The following is a 23346-nucleotide window of genomic DNA, read 5'->3' as shown; positions in this document are numbered from 1 at the left end:
TAAGCAGAGAAGATTGTTGAAATTTGTACATGGTGGAAGCATGCGGCTATTAGAATAAAGTAGGCCATAAATAGGGTTTGTCCTAAAGCCTGGTACACACTACTAGTTTGTTTTTTTTATTCAACCAAGCAGGCTGGAGGAAAAAAAACTTGACTGTTTAGAAGGAACCGCTGTACTAACTATCTGATGTGTTTTGACAGGGGGACTGCCCCCTTCCCCCCGCCATTGGCTGAGTCCCGGTTCACACTTGTGCGATGCGGGAAGGCTGCGAATTCGCAGCCTGTTCCCGCATCGCAAAGGCACCCCTGGCAGTTCACACTGTCATATGCGATACGCAGGGGGTGTCAATGAAATGTTAACGACACCCCCAATTTGATCGCATATCGCAGTGCGATCTGACAGTTAGCAAAGGATCGGATTGCACAAGTGTGAACCACTGTGCGATCCGATCCTGATGCGGCTGGAAAAAAGGTTCATGTGCGTGTTTGGTGCGGATACAGTGCGAATTCAGCCATACAAAGTGTATGGCTGAATTCGCATCCGCACAGGAGATCGCATGTAATGAAGGAGCAGTGCGCTCCGAATTACATGCGATCGTTGCACTCGCAAAAGTGTGAACCGGCCCTGAGGGAGCTAATCGAGAGTTAATCAGCAGACCTTTTTCAGTCATGCCCCTTCGACAGAAGCTGGCTGAATGGATGGCTTCAATCGGACCGGCTGCAGTACACATAGCCCAAATGTTGGCCGGTTTCTATTAGCCCGCCCCATCCCACTCGACATTTGGTCTGTGTGTACTAGGCTTACAGTAAGTTTTAAAGTTGTTTAGTACTTTAAAGTAAACAATGTTAAATGTATATAGCTCATACCTGACTGCCCAGCTATTACCTGATTGCTTTTACAGGGTGTGATTGATATCACAGATATCTTCTGATCACCCAAGCAATTTTGGGTCTCTTTTGTACACCAAGACATTGATTCTAGCAAAATTCATGTGCTCGTGACAATCAGCACTGCCATAGCTAGACCTCTATCCTTTAACATTTGTACAATGTTGGTACAAAAAAAAAAGCACATCATTGCAGAGAAGGGGAAAATACACAAAGTCAGTAATGCTGTGAATAAATAGCTGTTGAAGACAGGTAATGTTTATTGTATAAGTACTGTCTATTGTTTAATTGAGAGGTTGCCTTTTTGGCTGCCCCATAAACCCCATACTATAGAGCAGCAGCAGCAGCCGACAAGTCTATTCAGTGTTAGGAGTGTTGCCATTTTCAAGCAGCATTTTTTTGTGTCCCGGGTGCCTGTAGTTAGGAGCAGTACTGTTGTGAGTATTATTAAGCTCACAGCTCTATAATTACTGGGCCTGCAGGATGAGTAGGTGTGTGGTTCATGATGAGGCACGACAATAATCCCATACATGCCACAGCAGGTAGAAAGAGTAGCCTGTTAAGGCTGTGGGCTAAAATTTGCTATTTCTGTCCATACCATTAAGGAAAGAGTATGTTTCAGAGCCCAAGGACAACTGCTTTTGCTGTTATAATATAGCTAAAAAAACAAGAGAGATTGTTCATGTAATACAAATACGACTTCAAGCTCCATTTCCAATGGCTGGGTTTTCTTACCTGCCCAGAGTAAATCTAAGGTGGTAACCCTTTCCCACTCCACTGAAAAGTGTTTTCTATCTATGTCCATTTTGGGTACATGACACTAGAGAGACCACAATATTCTAAAAAAGCTTACTTGTTCTAAATAAGTAGTAATATTGTAAAACATTGTATTAGATAGCTAATGTTTTCACGAACAAGCAGGATCCAGCCCTGAGGAAGAGAGCTGCAGCCTGTCATCAAATAAGATCAGTTTGATTCACCTATGCATGTTCCATGCACATTCCAGGACACTATTATCTTTTTCCCTTTTGCAGCAACTACTGAAGGCCATTAAAGCATACCTCCATTTTGCCCACTGTGGACTTGGGGATCAGCCCAATTTGGTTGCAAGATACAGCATGTTAATTAAAAATATTTACTGTTGATAGAATGCAAAGGTTTGAGCTCATTACTCGCTGCTGTTAAACTGATACTGTTTGGTATTTTATGCGTGGATTAATTATTTATCAATCATTCCTAAACCAGATAAGGACCTCCTTCTTTGTTACAGCTATAGGTCAACCTTTCTACTAAACTGTGACCTGAAACTATTCTCTAAAATTATTGGCAATAGTTCTCCAAAGTATTATTTTCCCCAGAAAATCAGGCTTTATCCCCACTAGAGAAGCAAGCAAAAACATTATCTGTACAATGAACAATATACTGTATCTAAGGCCAGAAGTCCGTCATCTCCCATTCTTCTGCTGTCTTCTTACACAGAAAAAAACTTTTGGTAGGGTCAACTGGAACTTCCTGCAACATACCTCATATAGAAGTCCCAAACTACAGGCTCACCTGGATTAAGGTCCTATCCCGCACCCTCTGCAACTGTTCAGATAAATGGCTGAGACTCCACCTCCTTTGACATTCACAACAGCACCAGAAAGGGCTGTCCTTTATCCCCATTTTTTTTCTTTTTACCCTAGAACCTTTTCTACAACATATTAGAAGCCACCCTTCTTGAGGATATAATCAAAGTTGCAGCTCAACGCCGATGACCCTCCTTATTTTTTATTCTGCAAATCCACTTTTCTCTTTCGTTCATTGACGGACACAGTTCCTTATCTTCTTGACCATTGGGTTTTGCTGCAGAGGTAGGATACTAGGCAGGAAAAAGCTTGGCTACGCCTATGTGGCAGTCCCACGGGGTATACTTCCACTCTCAGCTGTAGGCATTCAGCTTTTTTTTTTCTGCCTAGTCAGGAGTAAGGACCTAGTTCCTTGCTGGGATCTCGGGTCCTGGCAATTTTTTTCCTTTTTGAATTTAATTTTTTATTTTGTTCCTGCCGGACTGGGTGACAGACTGGATAATCTAGATCCAGAGGGTCCCCCCAGTCTAGCCAGCGAGCGCACGCAGACCTCAGCTCTTCGCTAGGTCGGCCACCACCTAGCCCCACTGGACGGGGGCTGGCCTGCGAGTTAAACACCTCGTGAGGGCACATACGACCTGGCCACGGCCTGAGTCGCAGTGTGCCTCCTGGCCAAAAGCCACCCTTATTCCGATGGAGCAGTGGTCTGTCAGGAGCTGTGCCCACCCTGTTCCTGGTATGGTAAGTAGCTGTCCCCCCCTCTAACCCTGGAGGTTTTTGGGGTGGACTTGGGCCCCTCCCTGGGACGGCCGGACCCCCAGGGTTCCCCTTCATCCCATGCAGCATCCCCCCCTTCTCGGTGGTCCTCTGCGGACTTGTTACCCCCCATCTGCCCACACCCTTCCTCCCCTCCCATTAGGGGGCCATACCTTTTAGATCGGTCTGGGGTGTAGAGCTGACTATGGAGGGGGTGAGCACGCCACCGGCGACCGAACGATCGACCTTTGGGAGGGGGCTGTACCTGGTGGGGGCTCCTGTCAGGGCCCCCTTCTTGCTGGAATTGTGTTCGTGCCCCCTGGGGTCCCCCCTGGCAGCCACGTGGGGCCGCTATTTTCTTGGCGCCTTTTGTGCTGTGGATCAGCAGCCATATTTGTGTAGCCTCAGTGGCCATTTTATTGTGGTTTTCTCATTGAAAATAACGGCGGCCATGTTTTTGAAGCTATATGGGCGGTGATTTTGGCGGAAGGAGCCCCTCCTCATCCTCTAGTTCTGACTCCTGGATTTTTCTCTTCCTAATGGGCGCATGGCGTGCAGTTTGCCTGGTGCTGTAAGTGCCTTATCGGTTGTGGTGAGTCTTTTGTGGGGTTTTCTTTCCCTTTTGGCACCCACAGGCCCTACAAGGCGGCAAGGGTTTTCCCTTTTCCCGCTTACTTTGATAATATTGTAACTAAACAGGGGGGTTGTACAAAATGCACCTTTGCGGTTCTTAAGCGTTTTGCGATGCAGTATCCTTATGAGGATTCCTTGCTTAAAAAGTGGAAGGTCCACCTGTAGTGGACTCGCTGGCTTCCAAGTTAAAGAAAGTCACCTTAATTCCGGTTGAGGAGTCCCCAGCCTTTAAAAATCCGGCTGATATGTTCACTGTGGCTGGTTCAGCACTTAGGCCGGTATTTACTATTGCCCTGGTGTTGCAAACTCTGACCGAGTGGGCTAAATTTTTACGCCGGGACCTAGAAGAGGAACAGCTTCTCCCTGCCTTTGCGGAGCTGGCGGATAAATTGGTCCAGGGGCTGGAGTTTGTCTGTGATGCCTCTTTGGATGCGGCTCCCTTGATTTCCAGACTGTCTGTCTCAGCAATGGTCCTTTGGTGTATTATCTGGCTAAAATGCTGGTCTGCGGATCAGACTCCTAGGAAGGCATTATCTGATCTCCCATTTGTGGGGGATTGCCTGTTTGGAGCTTCCTTGGATGACATCATTAGGGGCCTCACGGGGGGGGGGGGAACAAAACTCTTCTTCTGCAGGCTTCCAAGGGAAAGGAGCCCCATCGGGAGCCATTCTTCTCAAGTCATAAGAGGCCTTATCGTCCCTCAGGGTCTCGAGACAAGGGATGTAAGCCCTTTAGAGCCTCCACCGGAGGTTCCAGGAGGATCTGGTCTGGCAAGTCATGAGCGGGCTCTTCCAGACCTGCGGACAAGGCTTCCTCTGCATGAAGGGGTGCCCTCACCCATATCTGGGGTGGGGGGACGTCTGCATTGGTTTCCAGATCCATGGACCTCCCTGGTAAAAGACAACTAAGTCCAAAAAGTAATTTGGTCTGGCTACAAGATTGAGTTTTGGTCTTATCCTTCCCTTCCAAACTGCACATATCCCCAGATCGCTTACAGGGTCTCTTTGGGGCGGTGTGCAAGACATGTTACTTGAAGCGGTGATTGTCCCAGTTCTTCGGAACGTTTTCAGGGGTTTTACTAAAACCTGTTCACCGTTCCTAGGAAGGAAGGCAAGGTGCATCCAATTCTGGACCTCAAGGTGCTAAACTGCTTTGTGCAGTTACAGAAGATCCGAATGGAGTCCATTCGCATGGTAGTGGTGTCCCTACATGAGGAGGATTTTCTTGCTTCTATCGACATCAAGGACACCTACCTTCACATTCCAATATGTGCTGGTCACCAGCGCTTCCTCCGCTTTGCAGTGGGCGAGGAGCATTATCAGCTTGTGGTGTTACCCTTTGGTCTCACCTCCGCTCCTCAGGTCTTCACAAAAGTGTTGGCCCCGGTACTAGCATTGTTGGGTTAGCGGGGGATCGCGGTACTGGGGTATCTGGACGATCTTCTTCAGCAAGCGGAGTCTCTGACTGCTCTGATGGACAACTTGGAGATTACTCTGCAAACTCTGAGGGAGTTTGCTTGGATTTTGAACATTCAGAAGTCTACTCGGTCTACTGTGGTTTCGTCCACAAGACTGAACTATCTGGGTCTGACTCTGGACTAGGCCTCAGCCAGAGTGTTTCTTCCTCTGGAAAAACTCCAGAAATTGCAGGAGTTTATCCAGCTTCTGTTGTCCAGAAGACAGTCATCCTTCCAGGCTTGCGTGCGGGTGCTGGGCCTGATGGTGTCTACCTTCCAAGCGGTTCCATTTGCACAGTTCCACACAAGATCTCTAAAAAGAGAGATCCTGGTGAAATGGGGCAAGAATTCTCAGTCTCTAGACAATCTGATCCTGTTGAGCCGGGATACGAGAGGGTCCCTGATCTGGTGGCTTTATTCCCTGGCACTTAGACAGCGAAAATCCTTTCTCTGCCTGTACTGGACGGTTGTCACCACGGATGCCAGCTTGTCCGGGTGGGGAGGTGTCCTCGGCACAGATTGTGCTCGGGGGTCTGGACTCTTCCAGAGCCCAGACTGCCAATCAATATACTGGAACTCCGAGCGAACAGACTTTGGATCATTGGACCGGTCACCTTCAGGTGTGTCCGGTATGCATTCAATCGGACAATGCCACGGCCGTATCCTATGTCAATCACCAAGGGGGCACAAGAAGTGCCCTGGCAACTCGGGAGGTAACCGGTATTCTAAGGTGGGCAAAACAATTCTGTCCAGCCCTCTCTGCTGTACACATTCCAAGGGTGGACAATTGGCTCAGTCGATAGGCGTTGGACCAGGGGGAATGGTCGCTTCATTCTGAGGTGTTTCATCAGTTGTGTCTCTTGTGGGGTAAGCCAGAGGTGGACTTGTTGGCCTCTCGTCTCAACAGCAAGGTACAGAGGTTTGTGGCATGGTCTTCGGATCCTCTAGCCGACGCCACAGACGCCTTAGTGGCTCCTTGGAGCCAGTATCGTCTGATTTACACCTTCCTCCATCTCAAACTTCTTCCAAGACTCCTACACAGGATCGAGGCAGAAGGGATTCTGGTCATTCTAGTGGCTCCAGACTGGCCTCGCCGGTCTTGGTATGCTGATCCGGTACGGCTGGTCGTCGATGCTCCTTGGAGACTTCCTCTCAGGGAAGATCTGCCCAAGGGCCAATCTTCCATTCTGCCTTACAGTCGCTGACTTTAACGGCTTGGCTGTTGAAAGCCATGTGCTGAAGCATAGAGGTTTGTCTGAATCGGTGATTCCTGCACTGTTAAAGGCTAGACAATCTACCTCTAGGAAGATCTATTATCGTACTTGGAAGACATACTTTGCATTGTGTGAGCCTCCCTCCTTTTCGGTGGCTCGGATATTTGCTTTCCTCCAACAGGGGGGTTGAGCAGCGCCTGGCCTTGAGTACCATCAAGGACCAGGTTTCATTCTTAGTGGTTTTCTTTCAACGTCCATTGGCCACACATTCCTTGGTGTGAACCTTTATCCAGGGAGTTCGACACTTGGCTCCTCCGGTGTGGTCTCCATTGTGTTGCCTTCCCTATGTCTAAGGCCTAAACATCCTAAGGAAATTGCCTTGAAATCCCTGGATGTGGTTCGGGTAATCAGGGTGTACCTGGCAGCTACGGAGTCTTGTCAGATTCACTATTTGTACTCACGGATGGACCTCGAAAAAGGGTTGGCTGCTTCTGCTGCGACCATTTCCAGATGGATCAGACAGACTGTGATTCCGCCTATTCAATTAAGGGCCAGGTTCCTACTTTCCCTGTTAAAGTGCACTCTACTCGGGCGATTAGTGCCTCCAGGGCCTTCCGTCATCAGGCGTCAGTGCTGCAGGTTTGCAAGGCGGCCACCTGGTCGTCTGTGTACACTTTCACAAAGTTTTATAAGGTGGATGTGTTGGCATCTGTGGATGCTTCTTTTGGCCGCAAGGTTTTGCAGGCTGCTGTTTACAGGACCTGGTCCTCTTTGAGGGTGTATTGTTTTTTTCAGGTGAGTTCCAGTTGTTTATGGTTAAGCTCCATGTTACCTGGTTGGCTACAGTTTAGCCTTGGGAATTTTTTCTTGCTGTTCCCACCCCTCATGTTTGACACTGCTTTGGGACGTCCCAACGGTCAAGAAGATAAGGAGCTGTGTCCGTCAATGAACGACAGAGAAAATTGGATTTTTGACTTACCGTAAAATCCATTTCTCTGATGACGGACACAGTATCCAGCCCTCTGTGGAGTTGGTTTTCTTCTGACACTGCTTGTAACAAAACTGAATGCCTATAGCGGAGAGTGGGAGTATACCCCCGGGGTCTGCCCCATAGACGTAGTCAAGCTTTTTTCTGCCTAGTGTCCTACTCCTGTGGGGGGCAGCATAACCCAACGGCAAAGGAGATAAGAAGCTGTGTCCGTCAATGATCATCAGAGAAATGGATTTTACGGCAAGTCAAAAATCCCATTATTCCCTTACCGTCCCTCATGTCCACACTTACCGGGCTCCCTATCAGATTTTAAAGTCAATTTACAAAGAGCTGTAGCCCAAATATCAAAAATCTCCTTGAATGTTCTCTGTCCTAACCTTCTGTTCTGATGGGCACCTCAATCTAGAACGTACCTACTGTAGGCACACAAATACCTGCAGATCCTAGTTTAATATTTAAACCTTCTTTTCTCCCATTTATGAAATCTCTACAAAAGGATCTAGACAAGTGGTCCAATCTTGCCTTCTCCTGGTTTGGAAGACGCAAACTTTTTAAAATGAATGCTATGCCTCATCTGCTGTGTTTGTTGCAGATGTTACCAGTACATGTTCCTTGTGCCTCCTTCTGCTCGGTGCACTCTGAATTTATCAGATTTATCTTGCAAAGAAAGGCAACCCAAATTAGCATTAGGCGACACAATTTAAACAGATCCAAGGTTGGTTGGGAGTGGGGTTACTTTACCCAATTCACTATTACAAAGCAGTGCATATGGCGCGAGTGATTAATGCAGACATGCCCAGCACAAAATGTAGGTTTCTCTAGAGCAAGAATATTTTTCTGTCCCGATAGCTGGTATACCTTGAGCAGGATTACAGGTGATTATATCTCCACCTAAACACCTACTAATAGCTCCAAGCCTCCAACACTTCAAGAAATGAACAGGTACTTTTCTTTTCTTAATATTCAGTGTTTGCCTTGCTCCCACGACTCCCATATGATGCCTTTTGTTGGACATCCTGAGTTCCTTCCTGGCCTGTCTGATAACGTTTTCCAAATGTGGGCAGAGCAGGGGGTATTGCAGGCATCACTGTTCCTGTCTACGCATGGAAGCAACGTCAATATCAGAGACTTTTAAGGACCTTGTGTTTAATACATGGCCAAATTACCAATTACCTCACTATTTGCACTCATTACCTAAACCTAGCAATTTACCTGACAATTAACATCTTTTGAGGAGATCGGCCAAGGTGCTGGACCAATACGACAGAAGTTATCTCCCTCCTATTAACTCCTTACTACACTAAATGGGAGAAGGACCTGTAGCTTACGTTTGCTGATGACCAAAATTACAGAAAACAGTTTGTGCCCATAAAGCCTCCATTTGTATAAAATAGCAGGAAATAAACTCTAAAATCATGGGTGGGTGGTATAGGACGTGTACAGTCCTTGCTAAGCTTTTCCCACAACAAAGTGGCTCCGGCACTGTAATATACATACTGGTTGCCTTTTTACATGTTTTTTGGATTGTCTTGTGCTACAATCTTTCTCGCAACAAGTCATGGAGATAATTTATAAGCTAACGATTCACTTTGCCTGATAAACCTGCGGCTGTTCTCACTCCCATGTCCCAAAAGGGCTATAAAAAGTAATTGGTAATACACTTATTAAACGCTGCCACAGCTTGTATCCTTAGGGCCTAGAGACAATCAGGCCCACCGACACTTAACCAATAGTTTGCCAGGGTGGACACTATTGAAATTATGGAAGGTTTTACCTAGGCCATCGGATGCAAGGCTGCAGAACAAAAGAGATGGAACTACTGGGAAGAATTTAAATACTCTTCTCAATGTAAACATGCTTCAGAGCTGTGCTTTCCCCTTTAACTTTAGTGCCCCCATTCATACCATACCCTTTTTTCTTTTTTTTTTTTTCCCATTGAGAAGTAAGGCTACATTCACACCTGAGCGTAGCGTTTTCGCGCGTTTTTTACCACGATTTTAAACGCGATTTACAGGCGTTTTTTTGTGCAGGCGTTTTTAGATTGAATAGAGACCTATGGAAAACGCCTGTAATCTGCCCAAAAAGAAGCTCATGTACTTTTTTGAGCATTGGGCGTTTTGCTCACAGCGTCAAAACGCTCAGATGTGAACAGGGGCCATTGAAATGAATAGGATTTGTCTTGTTGGGCGTTTTGAGAGCTGATCCTAGAGCAGAAAAACTCCCCAAAAACGCCCCAAAACGCCTACATGTGAACGGAGCCTAAAGGAGAGAGGAAAGAGGTTGCTTCTATTTATTAGTGTCTCTTCCTCCCCCTCTTTGGCCCAGTCGTTATTGACTCCATGAATCATTTGGTTATGCTAATACCTCCTATGTATCTCGAGTCCTATATCAAGTGTTCTCAATCTATGGGTTTTTTTCCCTGGTTTTAAAAATTGTAGTTTCAGCGAACATCATACGCAGCTTTTTTCTGTTGTTTCACAGAACACTGCACTGTCTGTGATTTACTTATGTAAGGGCTCGTTCAAAACAGAATGCAGTGCAGGAAACCCACGTTCCTTGCATGTTTCCCACACCCCATTCAAAATGCACTGGATGTGCAATCTGCTGTGGGTGTCACATTCCTAACGACACCCCAAACACAGATATTAAAAAACAGTGCATGTGCCTGCTCCGGATTGCCTGGTACAATAATACCATGCAATTTGGTGCAGTGAATTTTTTTTTTTTACCATGCACTGCTTTTTGTGTGATCCTGTGCAATTTCAGCCTATTCAAAAAAATGAGTTGAAAATGGCACTGCAATGAGTAGCACAGGAATCACACAGCAATGTGGACCATGTTCCTGTGCGATTCAGGTGTGAACAGGCTCTAACTCTGTGGAAGCCTTTCTTGTCTTTACTTATTATGATGTGTGTCTCATCTGACTTGTTTCACTCTATAAGATTACGGATTGTTATATACTTCTGGTGGAATACAGAATGTTAAGGCCCCGTTCACATAGGGGCGATCCGAGTTAGAGGGGCGACCTCCGAGGTCGCGGTGCGAGCAGCGCGCCGCGACCTCGGAGCGGCCGCCACGGACTTCATAACATTGAAGTCTATGGCGGTCGCCTCCGGGTCGCCCCAAAGAAGCTCCGGACCCTTTTTCTAAGTCGGAGCGACTTGTGTCGCTCCTATTAGAACGGGTCCGCAGCTTCCCTATGGAAGGCGACCTACGGCGACCTGTGAGGCGACCAGGTCGCCTTAGTGTGAACGGGGGCTAAAAGGTCTATTTATGGTTCCTGAAAGAGAAGTATGGGGTTTTAAAAAACAAACCTATATACACACCTAGGTGGATGCAGCATCTATATGATGTCGGATCTGTCCCCTGATGCCTCCAAGACCAAGAGTTCTTGGTCTTCACTGTCAGTCCCCAGCTCCCTGCTCTGCCCCTCCAACCCACACTGGAGTGCTGGGCTGTGGAGGGGGCAGGATCTGCTGGTTTAGGCTCTCAGCGACCAACATTAAAGTCGGGATCTCTCCAGAGTCTGGGCCTGCTGATTGACATGACAGGAGTACAGAATGAAGTGATATTCTGTGACCCACGGGAGAAGTAGGGCCAAAAGAGCTTTGACCCTACTTCCCCTTTAGTGCCGGTTCACACTTACGCGTTTGTGGAGATCGCATGCAATTCGGAGCGCACTACTCCTAATTACATGCGATCTGATGTGCGGATGCGAGTTCAGCCATACACTTTATATGGCTGAATTTGCACTGTATCCGCACCAAACACGCACATGAGGCTTTTTTTGAGCCGCAGTAGAATCGGATCGCATAGTGGTTAACACTTGTGCGATCGGATTCTGTGCTGCGTACTTGCAGATCGCACTGCGATATGCGATCGCAACTGGGGGTGTCGTTAACTTTTAATTGACACCCCCTGCGTATCGCATATTGCAGTGTGAACTGCCAGATGTGCAGATGCGATGCGGGAACACGCTGCATATTCGCAGCGTTCCCGCATCGCAGAAGTGTGAACCGGCACTTAACTATTTTTGCATTTCCATTTGATTAAGGTTTTTAACCTACTAGAACTATATAAAAAAAACCCTTTTACAGTAACTTACCTTGAAAGCTTAATATAAATGTTTAACGTATGCAAATGAATTTAAATGTTTCACAACAACATTGATGAGATTTTGTGCTTTGTGAAACTACTTCTATAGTTTACACACTATTTGCAGCATATATTCTAGTTGTTTGTTGAACACTGTATTAAACAGAAGTTTTAACTTTACCTTACTCTATACAAGATAAAAAACAAAAAGTTTTATCTCTCTCCTTTTCATGTTTTCTTTTTTTTTATTTTTCCTTTAATGTCTCATTTCATTGCTTTCCGTGTTTTTTTTTTTTTTTTTTTTTTAATGTCCAGGTATGATTGAAACATGCTCACATCTTTAGCCAAGAAGAAATTATATAGGGCTGAAAGAACAGAAATGGAAATCAGGTCACTAGATTCGGCTTGGTTATCAAGAGATTAATGATTTCTACTATTTCTTTAAATTACAGAAAAAGGCCACCCACAACATCCATTTAGATGTGCACACGCGTCTATTTAAGACAGAGCTCTATAATAGTGCTCTAAATCCTAAAGAAAGGCTGTTGTTGTTGATCTCTTTTTTTAAAGTGAACCTGTGCTTTTGGCCATTAGCAATTATTGGACATTCTGGTTGTATCCAGCTCCCTAAAGAAAGTGGACACTGCCAACAGAAAAAAAGCAATGTAGGCCAACCACTATAACTCCCCGCCCCTAACTAGTCATTGGAGGTTGGATGCTTTTTCCTGAGGACTCTCCTGTGGAATGTTCGTATTTGTTACTGATTTAATCTCTTATGCTAATGTACTCTGTTCTTTACATTTCTTTTTTATTTTAATCGAGATGTTTGATATGCTGCTTGAGCTTGTCTCTATAGAGTAGCTATCCTGATTAGATTATCTTCACCATCAGCCTTGGAAGTCATATCCGGACTCAACTGGACCAAAGATCATGGGGCTAGCCTTGAAGGTGACCTTTGGACATTGGGTTCTTCATTAGGGCATTTTTACCCACAAATTGCTCTCCAGTTTTAGTTCAGTGGTACAGGTTCTGGTGTACCCAGTCTCTGATGTCTTCCAGTATAAGCAAACCCCTGGATGTATTATAATATGATATGTGACCTATGAGCACTGAGCTCTGCATTGTGTTACTTTCTACAATCTGTGTACAATACTGTGCCAGTCTCTGTATACCTACCTTTTGTGTGAACTTCTGAATAGTGTGTTATGAGCCTATTATGTGAATCTCAGGCACTGGAGGTCTATAATTTGGTTCATTTTTTTTAGACCTTCCATTCTAACCTAGGTAAAAATTACATAAAGCAGCGGTGCTCAACAGGTGGCCCGCAATCTCCTGCTCTGGGATGGCGAGTGGGCAAGTCCAGATCGTGGGTTGCCATCCTGCCATCCCAGAGCATCAGAGTGGATGGAGCCGACGCCAGAGGAAGCAAGCAGCTGTAGAGGGAGCTGGAGTCGCATAAGCTGATGCTTCCTCTATGGTGTCTAAGAAACCTGTCTAACAGCCAATGATGCTAACCGAAACTGAAGAATAGAAGGTCAGCTCTTTAAACATCATAGTTTAGCAATGGGCATATTATGTATTAAACATCATCATTTTCCAATAAGCATATATGAGCACTTAAATTTAAAAAAAAAAAATGGGTTAGTAGGCCTTCCTGCTGCGGGTTAGCTGCACTTAGTTATTGAGTTCTATTATATCTTGTGGGTTTGGTGCACTTTTTTGAAAGCACACCAAAACTCCTGAATCCTGCAAGCCGCAGCTACACTGCGCTGCACCCACAATGTGGGTAAACCGCAGTGCATCAGTTTGAAAGCAGCCTCAAAGGGGGCTAGGCATAGTAAGAGCTTAGTTACATTTGCGATTTTGGGGGGTTGTAAAACCCCATAGTTGAGATGTGTTTTTACCACCCCCAATCACTGGTGTAGCGTCAGGGGTCGTATTGGCGACCCCACCCTGTGCTCCAGTGGGCCTCTTTCTCACATTCTGTTTTACACTTAGACAGGAGGGGCGGCATATACAGGAACCAATCCTCCATTATCCTACTTCAACCGCTGAAGGCCCGCTTCTCCTCTTATCCCTCCCCCCAGCATTCAGGGGGCTGCAGGAGGAAAATGTTTATTATGCTATCCAAAATAAAAAATGTTAAATTCTGAACCTTTTTTTTTTTTTTTTTTTATTGTGCCCCGCTTCCGTTTAATAAATCACTTAAAACGGTAGTAAAAGAAAAAAATCCCCTGCAAGGCAATGTCATAATCTGCTAGCATGCGTCGCATGCTAGCACATTATGAGAGACTTCCCTTAAAACAAAGCCCTCCAGTGGCGCGCTGTCACCGCAAAGAGGGCTTCCATCTTCACCTGGTCTTTTTTTGGGGTTTGCATCCTCCAGCTACACAAGTGGCCGGGGACATGATGACGTCACTCCCACACATGCATGCAGGAGCCACCATTTACAGTACGTGCTCTGAAGGTCTGGCCCAGTATGCCTATTCCTTCAGAGCGCATGTGCCGCTGATGTCACCGGCTGCATGCGGTCTGAATATCTCCTAAACAGTGCAAGTTTAGGAGATATTTACATTTCCTACAGGTAAGCCTTCTTACATGCTTACCTGTAGGTAAAAGATGAAAAAGTGGATTTACTACCACTTTAAGTGGTCTTCACTCTTCAAAAGGTTTAGCACCCCTGATGTAAAGCCTCCTCCTGCAGCTTCCTGGGATACTGATGTCCCATATATCCCAGGAGGCTTCAGTCTTATAGACAGCACTAGAGGACGAAGTACCTGGCACTGTGTCATCAAGGGGCCAGTTGTAAGAACCAGGTAGATATAGTCAGCTCCTGATGACGAAGACAACAAAGAGGGCAGCATGGGAAAGTACACGCAATGGAGGAGTAGAGGACATTGCAGGATTTGTAGAGTTTGTGAGTAAGTTGTGAGCAAGTTGTGAGCATCAAAGCTGAGTGGCATTCAAGGATGATTTTTTTTAGGGGGCATGGATAAAGTTCCACTTTAACCTCCTGCTTCTTCTTCATTGCAGGAGATCTATTGATGAGACAGATGACCCCAGTCTTAAGCTGGTACAGCTGTAATATCTCTTAGGTGATCGTAGTCTGTCTCTTCTGTGAACCTTAGATCTCATAGCCATAAAACTTCTGCTTAGAAGTATACCCACACTTTGGGTTTACATGTCCTTTTTTTTTTGGGGTCTCTCAGAGGCTTCTTCCTATAAATATGAATGCTTCGGCTTCAGTCTGCAGGATTCTACTTTAGACCGTACAACTAGGTATCTTGTTAATTTGCTTTTTCCTATTATTCTGTGTTTTCAATACTCCAGTGTACCACATCCTGAATTATTTATGCTCCCCACACCCCAGTACTTATGTTGCCTGAAGTCTATCGTGGGACATATTACCCCTATTTCCCTATTCCCACTTATTTTTTTACATTGGAGTATAATAATATTGCAATAATTGCACCCCTTGTGGTGCCTCTACCGTCTAAGACCTTTTCTCTTTAAAGAAGGGCTTGTCAGGTTAACAAGGTTGACAACATCACTTTCCTACTGTTTTCCCTTACTATGAAACTGATTTTATTCAGCTTTCAAAAAGGATTTTGGGAGTCTGCTACAGCTCTGTTATGTCCACCTCCTTTTCCTCCTACCATTCCTATTGTGGAATGCTTTATAGATCCTCACTAAAAATTGTCAGTGCCGTAGATTCCGACAGTTCCTGTTATTCTAATGCCCCATACACACCTGCAGATTATCTGCAGACTTTTGTCTGCAGACTTACCAAAACCATATAATATGAGGTCAAACCTAAACACTTTCAATTTGTATGCAATCCGGCAGGCCCTTGCACTACATAGAAAAGGTAAGTCTGCAGACAAAAGTCTGCAGATAATCTGCACGTGTGTATGGGGCATAAGTGTCATTCTCTCTTTGAGTATATCACGTACTATGCCATTTACTGCCCTTTTTGTGGATTGTGGGATTGATAGGGCCGCCAATAAAATGTTTCCTTTTCATACTGTCCCTTAGTACTGTTTTTCATATTATCTTGAGTTGGATGCATTTTGGACATTGTACAAATATGACGCTTGATCTTACAAATCCCTTTGTTCCCTTTTCTTTCATCTTCGCAATATGTTCAGAACTGGATAAATCCTTTTTCCTACTCTTGGGTTTGGTTCTATGGTATAGCAAGCAGTCCTAATGGAATCTCTATATAAGTTGGTCCTTAAAGAAGAACTCCAGCTTTTCCTCCCTAAAACAACAGATGCATTGTGCATGTAAATGAATCACAACCCACTGTCAGTTTGTGTGTAATGTACCTCCTTTCGCTGTATACAATAGGTTTCTGTGTCTGTAATGTCACTCCTCCTCCTGAATGAATTTCAGAGTTCTTTGCTTTCCTGTTTTCTTCCTTTTCCAGTCCTGATACTACATGTACCATGATTATTTGAGCCTCTATAGCTTGAGGGTGGGTTATGAGAGTAATTTATTCCAGTTCTAGGAGTTGATGTGGCTGGGTCCTATAGTTACTGTGGGTGTTTCTGGGCCTGTGCGTGGTGAAAGATGTAAATGTGTCATACCCCCTCATATGTCATTCCTGTCTTTCATGGCAAAGAATAATGGCATACTGCAAGACTACAGGGGAAGGACTATGGGAGGGTATTATGAAGGTGTTTCCTTCATTTACCTGGGCAGGACTTATTGTGATCCATTGAATCCTGCCCAGCAACTGCATACCTAGCTTTCGGAACTGGCTGTGTATGAAGGTGTTTCCTTCTTGAATAATGCTGTGATCTGTGAGATAGGACTTGGGAGGTTTAGACTCTTCCTGTAGGTGTGACTGGATGGGATTGAATGCTAATTAGGATGTATTCTATCCCACCCACCATGAGAGCTGTGAAGGACGTTTCATCTCAAAGACTACAGAGGGGAGTGTTATAGACTCTAGTTTCTGCACAAAGGGTCTATGGAAGGGACAAAGTCTATCAGCAGGATATATAAAGTTTCATATAATACAATGCAAGAACTAAACCCAGAATATCAGAGGATTTTCAGACAGCAGAGTTCAGTAGTTCAGCTTTAAGCTAACTCTCACTGTACTTTAAGGCCTGGTTCACACCTATGTGTTTTTTTTTGCTCTTTGTAGAAACGCACCACAGTCCATTTAACAGGGTTTCCCATGGGATGCGTTCCCATCTATGCTTTTTTCAGCTACTGCGCATTTGGAATGCAAGACAGTGCTTTTTTGGGTCCATAGACTTCAATTGAGAAGCCAGTGCGTTTTTGCCGTGATTTTACAGCGATTTGCATTTTTTAATCTTCCCAACAACAAATTGGCCAAAAAAACATGCATAACAAACACAAAATACAATTTGCGGCAAAATCGAATGTGCAAAAATGCACAGCAAAATGCACTATAGAACATAACATACGCATATTGCGTGAACCAAGCCTCATAGAGTGTGCAATACTGTTTTCCATAAAAACTGAATACTCCACTTGTCACTGACTGATGTCAGCCTCCTTACACTGAACACGATTGGTGTTCTCATAGTGCTCATACTAATTCCATGCATGACTCAAAACTTAATCTCCTTTCCACACCTCTCAGGGTGTATGGACAAAGGCATTCTTATTGGCCAGCACCGTCACATGGACGGCGCTGACAAATCCGAATCCATCTAGCTCATCCTGTCAGAGCTGCGAGGAGAGAAAGTCAGAAGCAATACAAATCCCCTGACTGTTAAAGCAGCGTTCCGGTCTCTGTCAGAGCAGGATTGCAGGACTACAGTGCAGTGGGACCAAGGGGGATAGTAAAGGGGGTCCAGTGTAAGGTCACCTTACAGATTTTCTGTAACGATGAACTTACACTTTAAGTGTGGTGGCTGTATTTGTTTTCTTTTTGTAGACTTGTTTTCCTTTATTTTTACTATGTTATCCTGCCAGTAACACAATTCCTGTTAGGGTGTCTCTACTCTGAATGGAGGAGCAATGAAGACACCCTTGGACAGCAGCATTGTTAGTCTGGAGGGATGATAGTGTTAAAAGCACAGGCACATTTAGATGGATTTGAGTAACAAATCAAAGCTGAACTTCAGCTAACACTTTTTAGGCAGTTACAGCAACAGTTTTGTTTCTTTTGGGATAAAGGCTTTACATAAATGAATAAAATCTGGCCATTGTAAGCACCTTTTGTCAGTGAAGGTGGTAAACTCCGCGCTAAGGAAATAGATGTGTAATAAATGGATGGGTTGCAGCCTCCCTAGACTATAGCCAGAGGCTATATAAATGGAAAAATAAAGGTAGGGGAATGGCACTGCCTACTAATAGTATGTAGGGGTAGGTATTAGAGGGGTACCAGTGTATGAAATAAATAATCAAAGTATCAGCCCCCGTTCACACTGGGGCGACCTGTGAGGCGACCTGGTCGCCTCACAGGTCGCCGCAGGTCGCCTCCCATAGGGAAGCTGCGGACCCGTTCTGATAGGAGCGACACAAGTCGCTCCGACTCAGAAAAAGGGTCCGGAGCTTCTTTGGGGCGACCAGGAGGCGACCGCCATAGACTTCAATGTTACGAAGTCCGTGGCGGCCGCTCCGAGGTAGCGGCGCGCTGCTCGCACCGCGACCTCGGAGGTCGCGGTGCGAAGTAGCGTCGCCCCAGTGTGAATGCCGCAGGTCGCCTCCCATAGGGAAGCTGCGGACCCGTTCTGATAGGAGCGACACAAGTCGCTCCGACTCAGAAAAAGGGTCCGGAGCTTCTTTGGGGCGACCAGGAGGCGACCGCCATAGACTTCAATGTTACGAAGTCCGTGGCGGCCGCTCCGAGGTAGCGGCGCGCTGCTCGCACCGCGACCTCGGAGGTCGCGGTGCGAAGTAGCGTCGCCCCAGTGTGAATGGGGGCTCAAAGTACATGATATGTGGACAATAAAATAAATAAGTAATATATAATAAATAAAGGTGAAGTGCAGCACAGGTGCTGCACAGCGCTATTCTCCTACCTTTATTTTACCTTTTGTCAGTGCTAAATGGTTTCTCTCAACCGTCTAAACTGCCACTTTTGCTGGCCAGCTTGGTCTGTTAAAGGAAGTTTAAAAATTACGGACTTACTGGCCAGATCACCAGATGGAATAAATGAGAACAAAAAGAAACAAGCCCAAAAAAAAAAAAAAATGCAACTACGACATCTAAGAATTAGTAAGCTACAATATATTACATTTTTTGTTTTTGGGTTTAATCCTGCTTTAAATTGGATTTTCAGTTGGAACATGCATAGGACCAATTCCCCCCACCATTGGCCACTCACCATTCATGTCACAGTGACATGCTCCTCTATACCCATAAGTAACAGTTTTTCCATTTCATGAAAGGCAGGGGAGAGAAGGAAGATAAGTATATTCTGTTGGGTGACCAGGTTTTAGAGGCATAGTTCACCTTTAAAAAAAACTGCCTATGCAGATAATATGCATCTGTAGGTAAAAACAAACTGTGCAGCTTGGACCAAACTTTTCCGCGCTATAAGTGTAGACATTTACAGACCTCATGAAGCCTGACTGAAAAGCTCCCAGAGATCACATCTCGCTGTCCTGCTTTTGTGCTAGGACGTTGCTAAGACACAGCCAGCTATTACTGTTCACTGCCACCATCACAACAGCAAGCTCTATCTCTGATTCAAACCTCCTCACGTTTGCTTTATCTCCTCTGATGCTCAGCATTTGAGAGCTCACTCCTGTGATCATGGATGAGGGAATTCCTGGCTGTCAACAAAACTAGTGTCCACAGCTGAGGACAACCGAAAATGTTGATAATTTCATTCTGCAGCAGATGCTGCCCCTAATTAACAAAAGCCCCTGTGTTAAATAGAAGCAGTCTGCTTTGTTGTGTCTGTGACAAGCAGCACAGAGAACATGAGAGCTGGAGCTGCATGCTCCAATCTCTCTGTTGTACCCACCCATAGCTCAGCTCAGGGGGGAGGAGCAGAGTTGTTATCCCCGCAGGCTCTGCTCATGTGCTGTAATCCCTACACTGACAGAGAGAGGAATTGGAGCTGTCTGCTGACCTGAAAAAAGGTTTATCTGTTTAGGTAATGTGGCACACGCCACTCCTGACAGTTTTCTGCGCAATGGTGCAGGAAGCTCACTTAATTCCTTGAAGTGTATTTAAGGCCCCTTTCATACTTGTGCCACTTGTCCTGCGACTTGGTACTGCAAAGCCACATGACAAGTCATACCCTGTGATTTCCAGTGAGTACCATTCATATCTTCACTACTTTGCTCCAACATTGATGTGACTTGAGGTCCATAGACCTCAAGATTACACAGGCATTGATTCAAGTCGCATCAAAGTCTCGTAACTTTCAGGTCGTACAAGTATGAAAGGGGCCTAAAAGATAAAAATGTAAAGGCAATATGAACTTTCTGGGTAAAAGAGTATCTACATTTAAGGATCTGTGTATGTTTGAAATTGGTTTAATTCATGCCGAAGGTGGTTCTGCTTTGAATATATGTATCAATTCCCATCTTTTAAAACGAAAGTTTAGTGAATTAAAAATAAAAGAAAAACAGGGAGAGTACCTACAATGAACGAAAAGTGTCCTGTGAGCTGGTGGCTGCTGTGTTCGGTTGAAATCTGTGGTCTACCCCCTGATACCCCCACAGCTGTGATCTTTCGGTGCTGCAGGGGTTAATATTAACGGCTACACCTGGTACAGGCACTTAATAAAAATGGCAACTGTGCCCACCCTTCTGCTCCCCTGCAACATTCATAGAACCTGTACTATCAGTTCCCACAGTGAAGAATGCTCTATAAATGGGGGACAGGGGGATAATTAAAAGTTCTGCTTTCTTCGTTTATCGAGCACTTTTCATTGTGGGAACTGATAGTATGACTTTCATAAATGGAGCAGGGGAGCGAAATGGGTGGGCATAGTCAGCACTTTTTTAATGAGTGCTTGTCACGGCTTCGGGGTAATCCAACGAATGAAAATTTCAACTTGACACAGCAGCCGTCTGCAAACTTCACACTTTTCACTACTACTCTCTAGCTGTTGCTGTTTTTTTTTTTTTGTTTTAATTCACCAAACTTCAGCTTTTTTGCTGTATATTTACCAGCAACTATTTAGTATGAGGGCTTACCTGATTGCTTACAAATTGAATGATTAGTCTTGTAGGTCCTTGTGTTGCATGGTTAAGGTAAATTTAAAGAAGACTGTACAGTACATAGATTGTAATGTTTATGGTGAGCTTATCCAAAGTAGCTAGAAGCTCTTTAGAGCAATTTGCATGCAAAAAAGAAATGTATTATGTGACATCATGTAAACTATGTAGAATTTGTGTGTAAAAGAAATCAAGCTGATTATCTTGCATTTGAAATAATATCATGATTACACTTCACTAATACCACCTATTACATTACTAATGCCACCCATTACACATAAATTCAGTTTCAGGATATGTGACACAGCAAAAAGCAAAAATAGTCAATCCAGATGTTCTGATGTGTGTAGGTGTAAAGTAGAATGTCGCCATCTTTCTGTTAGAAAGCTTCATTACAGCAAGGACTTTACTCATTTTCTATTTTATTATTTTACAGTTACTTTTAAACTATATGATAAAGACAGCAATGGACTTCTGGACAGTTCTGTAAGTTACTTTTATTTCTATATATTCAATATGACAAGACAAGCTTATTTACCAACATTAGGCTCCATTCACAAAGCTATCAGGATAGGGACAGTCACATGATGAAAATAGACATTGTTATCCTTGTTTAAATTTAAAGTTTAAAGGAAGCTGGTTCTCTATATCTCAGGTGACCTAACTTACCTGTAATGAAGGATGTCCGACGTAGTGCAGACAGCTGGATCCTGTGGAAGTCTTCTGTGCAGGGATGCCGGTCCTCTTTTTGGTTCTGAGCTTATGGCCCTGCACTGGTTATTAGCTTCAGGTCTCCGGGCTGAACTGCAGTGAAGAGGCTCCCAATGGGGACCTGCCCTTTCTGAGGAGGCCTCCTCTATTGCGAAAAATCCTTTCATTCTTTACACTGCATGTACCATGGTCTGTGAATGATAGAGAGTTAGAAGAATGACACAACACATTGTGTTACAGGTAGTGTAAAAAATGTAAGAACTTTTGAGGATTGAGGAGAGGACAAGCCCCATGTCAGGAGCTTCTTCACTACAGTTCTAACCAATGGCCCCCAAGCTAATAACTATCACAGCTCCAGAAGTTCAGAGACATGAATGGGACAGGACATCCCTGCAAAGAAGACTTCTACAGGATCCAGCTGCCTGCATGGCATAGGACAGGGGTGTCAAACTTAATTTCTTTGCGGGCCACATCAGCATTATGGTTGCCCTCAAAGGGCTGGTTGTATCTGTAACATTAGACGTCCAGAGCACCCCACGCCCCCTTACACCCTTACATGAAATGTCAAGAGCCCCCCCCGCCACCATCATAAGTCAAGAGTCACCCACCCTTCCTTACATCAAAATGCACCCCCTTACCTTGTGCTACTGCCAGGAAGAATATGCGGGTGGATCTGGGAAGAAGAAAGTGCAAGTTTTGGAGGAGGACCAGAGGAGGACTGGAGTCCGCTTACAGAGTCTGCTGAATGCTGAGACCAGGGGAGCAGAGATGTATAGTAACTAAGTAGAATTACTTCACTACTGTACTTAAGTACCAAAAGGCGGTATCTGTACTTTCCTAGAGTAGAATTTTTTTCTCCTACTTCCACTTTTACTTCACTACATTTTTTCGATGATTTCAATACTTCTACTCCGATATTTTTTTTTGTGCTGCATAGTTACTCGTTACTATTATAAAAATTACCACTGCCAGAACAGTAGATGGCAGGTTTCATGAAGCTCAAAACATGTTTATTATCAGCGCATACGAAAATAAATGCTACTGTATGCATAAATAAAAGCTGCATTTGAAATAATAAAAAACAATATGATGTTCAAACTTTTGACTTCTTTCTTTAATAAATACATAACACAGTACTTGTACTTTTACTTTTAGTACTTGAGTAGCATTTTTTTTTTCAAAAACTACTTGCAATACTTAAGTACAAAAAATGTTGAATACTTTAGTACTTCTACTCAAGTCACTTTTTGATCGAGCACTTCCACTTCTACTCAAGTCACTTTTTGATCGAGCACTTGTACTTTTACTCAAGTATGGGTTTCGAGTACTTTATACAACTCTGCAGGGGAGGCAGAGACAAGGTGGTGTTGTGGCTGCACAGAGAGGTGCAGGATCTGTAGGAGGAGCTCTGCCTTCCTCTCTGCTGCAGACTGCTGAGATCGGGTAATGGGCATAGACGAGCCTTTCTGCAGCAGCACAGAGAAGCACAGGATCTGGCAAAGGAGTTCTGTCCTCTATTCTGCCGACTACTGAGACAAGGTGGGGGCAGAGACAAAGGGGGTTCCGTAGTTTCAGGAGAGGTGCGAGGGCCACATGAAATGGCCTGGGGGGGGGGCGCATTCAGCCCGCGGGCCTTGTGTTTGACACCTGTGGCATAGGACATCCTTCGTTACAGCTAAGTTAGGTCTCAAAAGCAATAGAAATGTTTTTGTTTTTAAAGCTGTGTGTATCAATCATATTTTAACCCCTAAATGTTTTAGACACTCAGTTGTACATAGTGTTAAGAGGCACAAGGGTTACAAATGTTCTGTGATTAGGAATAATGCATGGATGTTTCCTTATTTCTTGCTCAGACAATGAGATAAATACAATTT

The 23346-nt window shown here is 44.6% G+C and overlaps 1 protein-coding gene across 1 annotated transcript in view; it reads left to right on the top strand.

Moving 5' to 3' along the window:
• The window catches only part of DGKA (diacylglycerol kinase alpha), a 117461-nt gene that overhangs the window by 39315 nt on the left and 54800 nt on the right, over nucleotides 1-23346 (top strand). Inside the window, exon 6 of the mRNA XM_082245738.1 lies at nucleotides 21198-21247. Coding sequence (XP_082101864.1) covers nucleotides 21198-21247 — 50 coding nt within the window. The remainder of the gene's footprint in view (nucleotides 1-21197; nucleotides 21248-23346) is intronic.

This window comes from Pelophylax lessonae (genome assembly GCF_965119305.1).
Source record: "Pelophylax lessonae genome assembly, chromosome: 2".
Lineage (NCBI taxonomy): Eukaryota > Metazoa > Chordata > Amphibia > Anura > Ranidae > Pelophylax > Pelophylax lessonae.
Note: the sequence above shows the minus strand (reverse complement) of the source record. Positions and strands in the feature narration are given on the sequence as shown.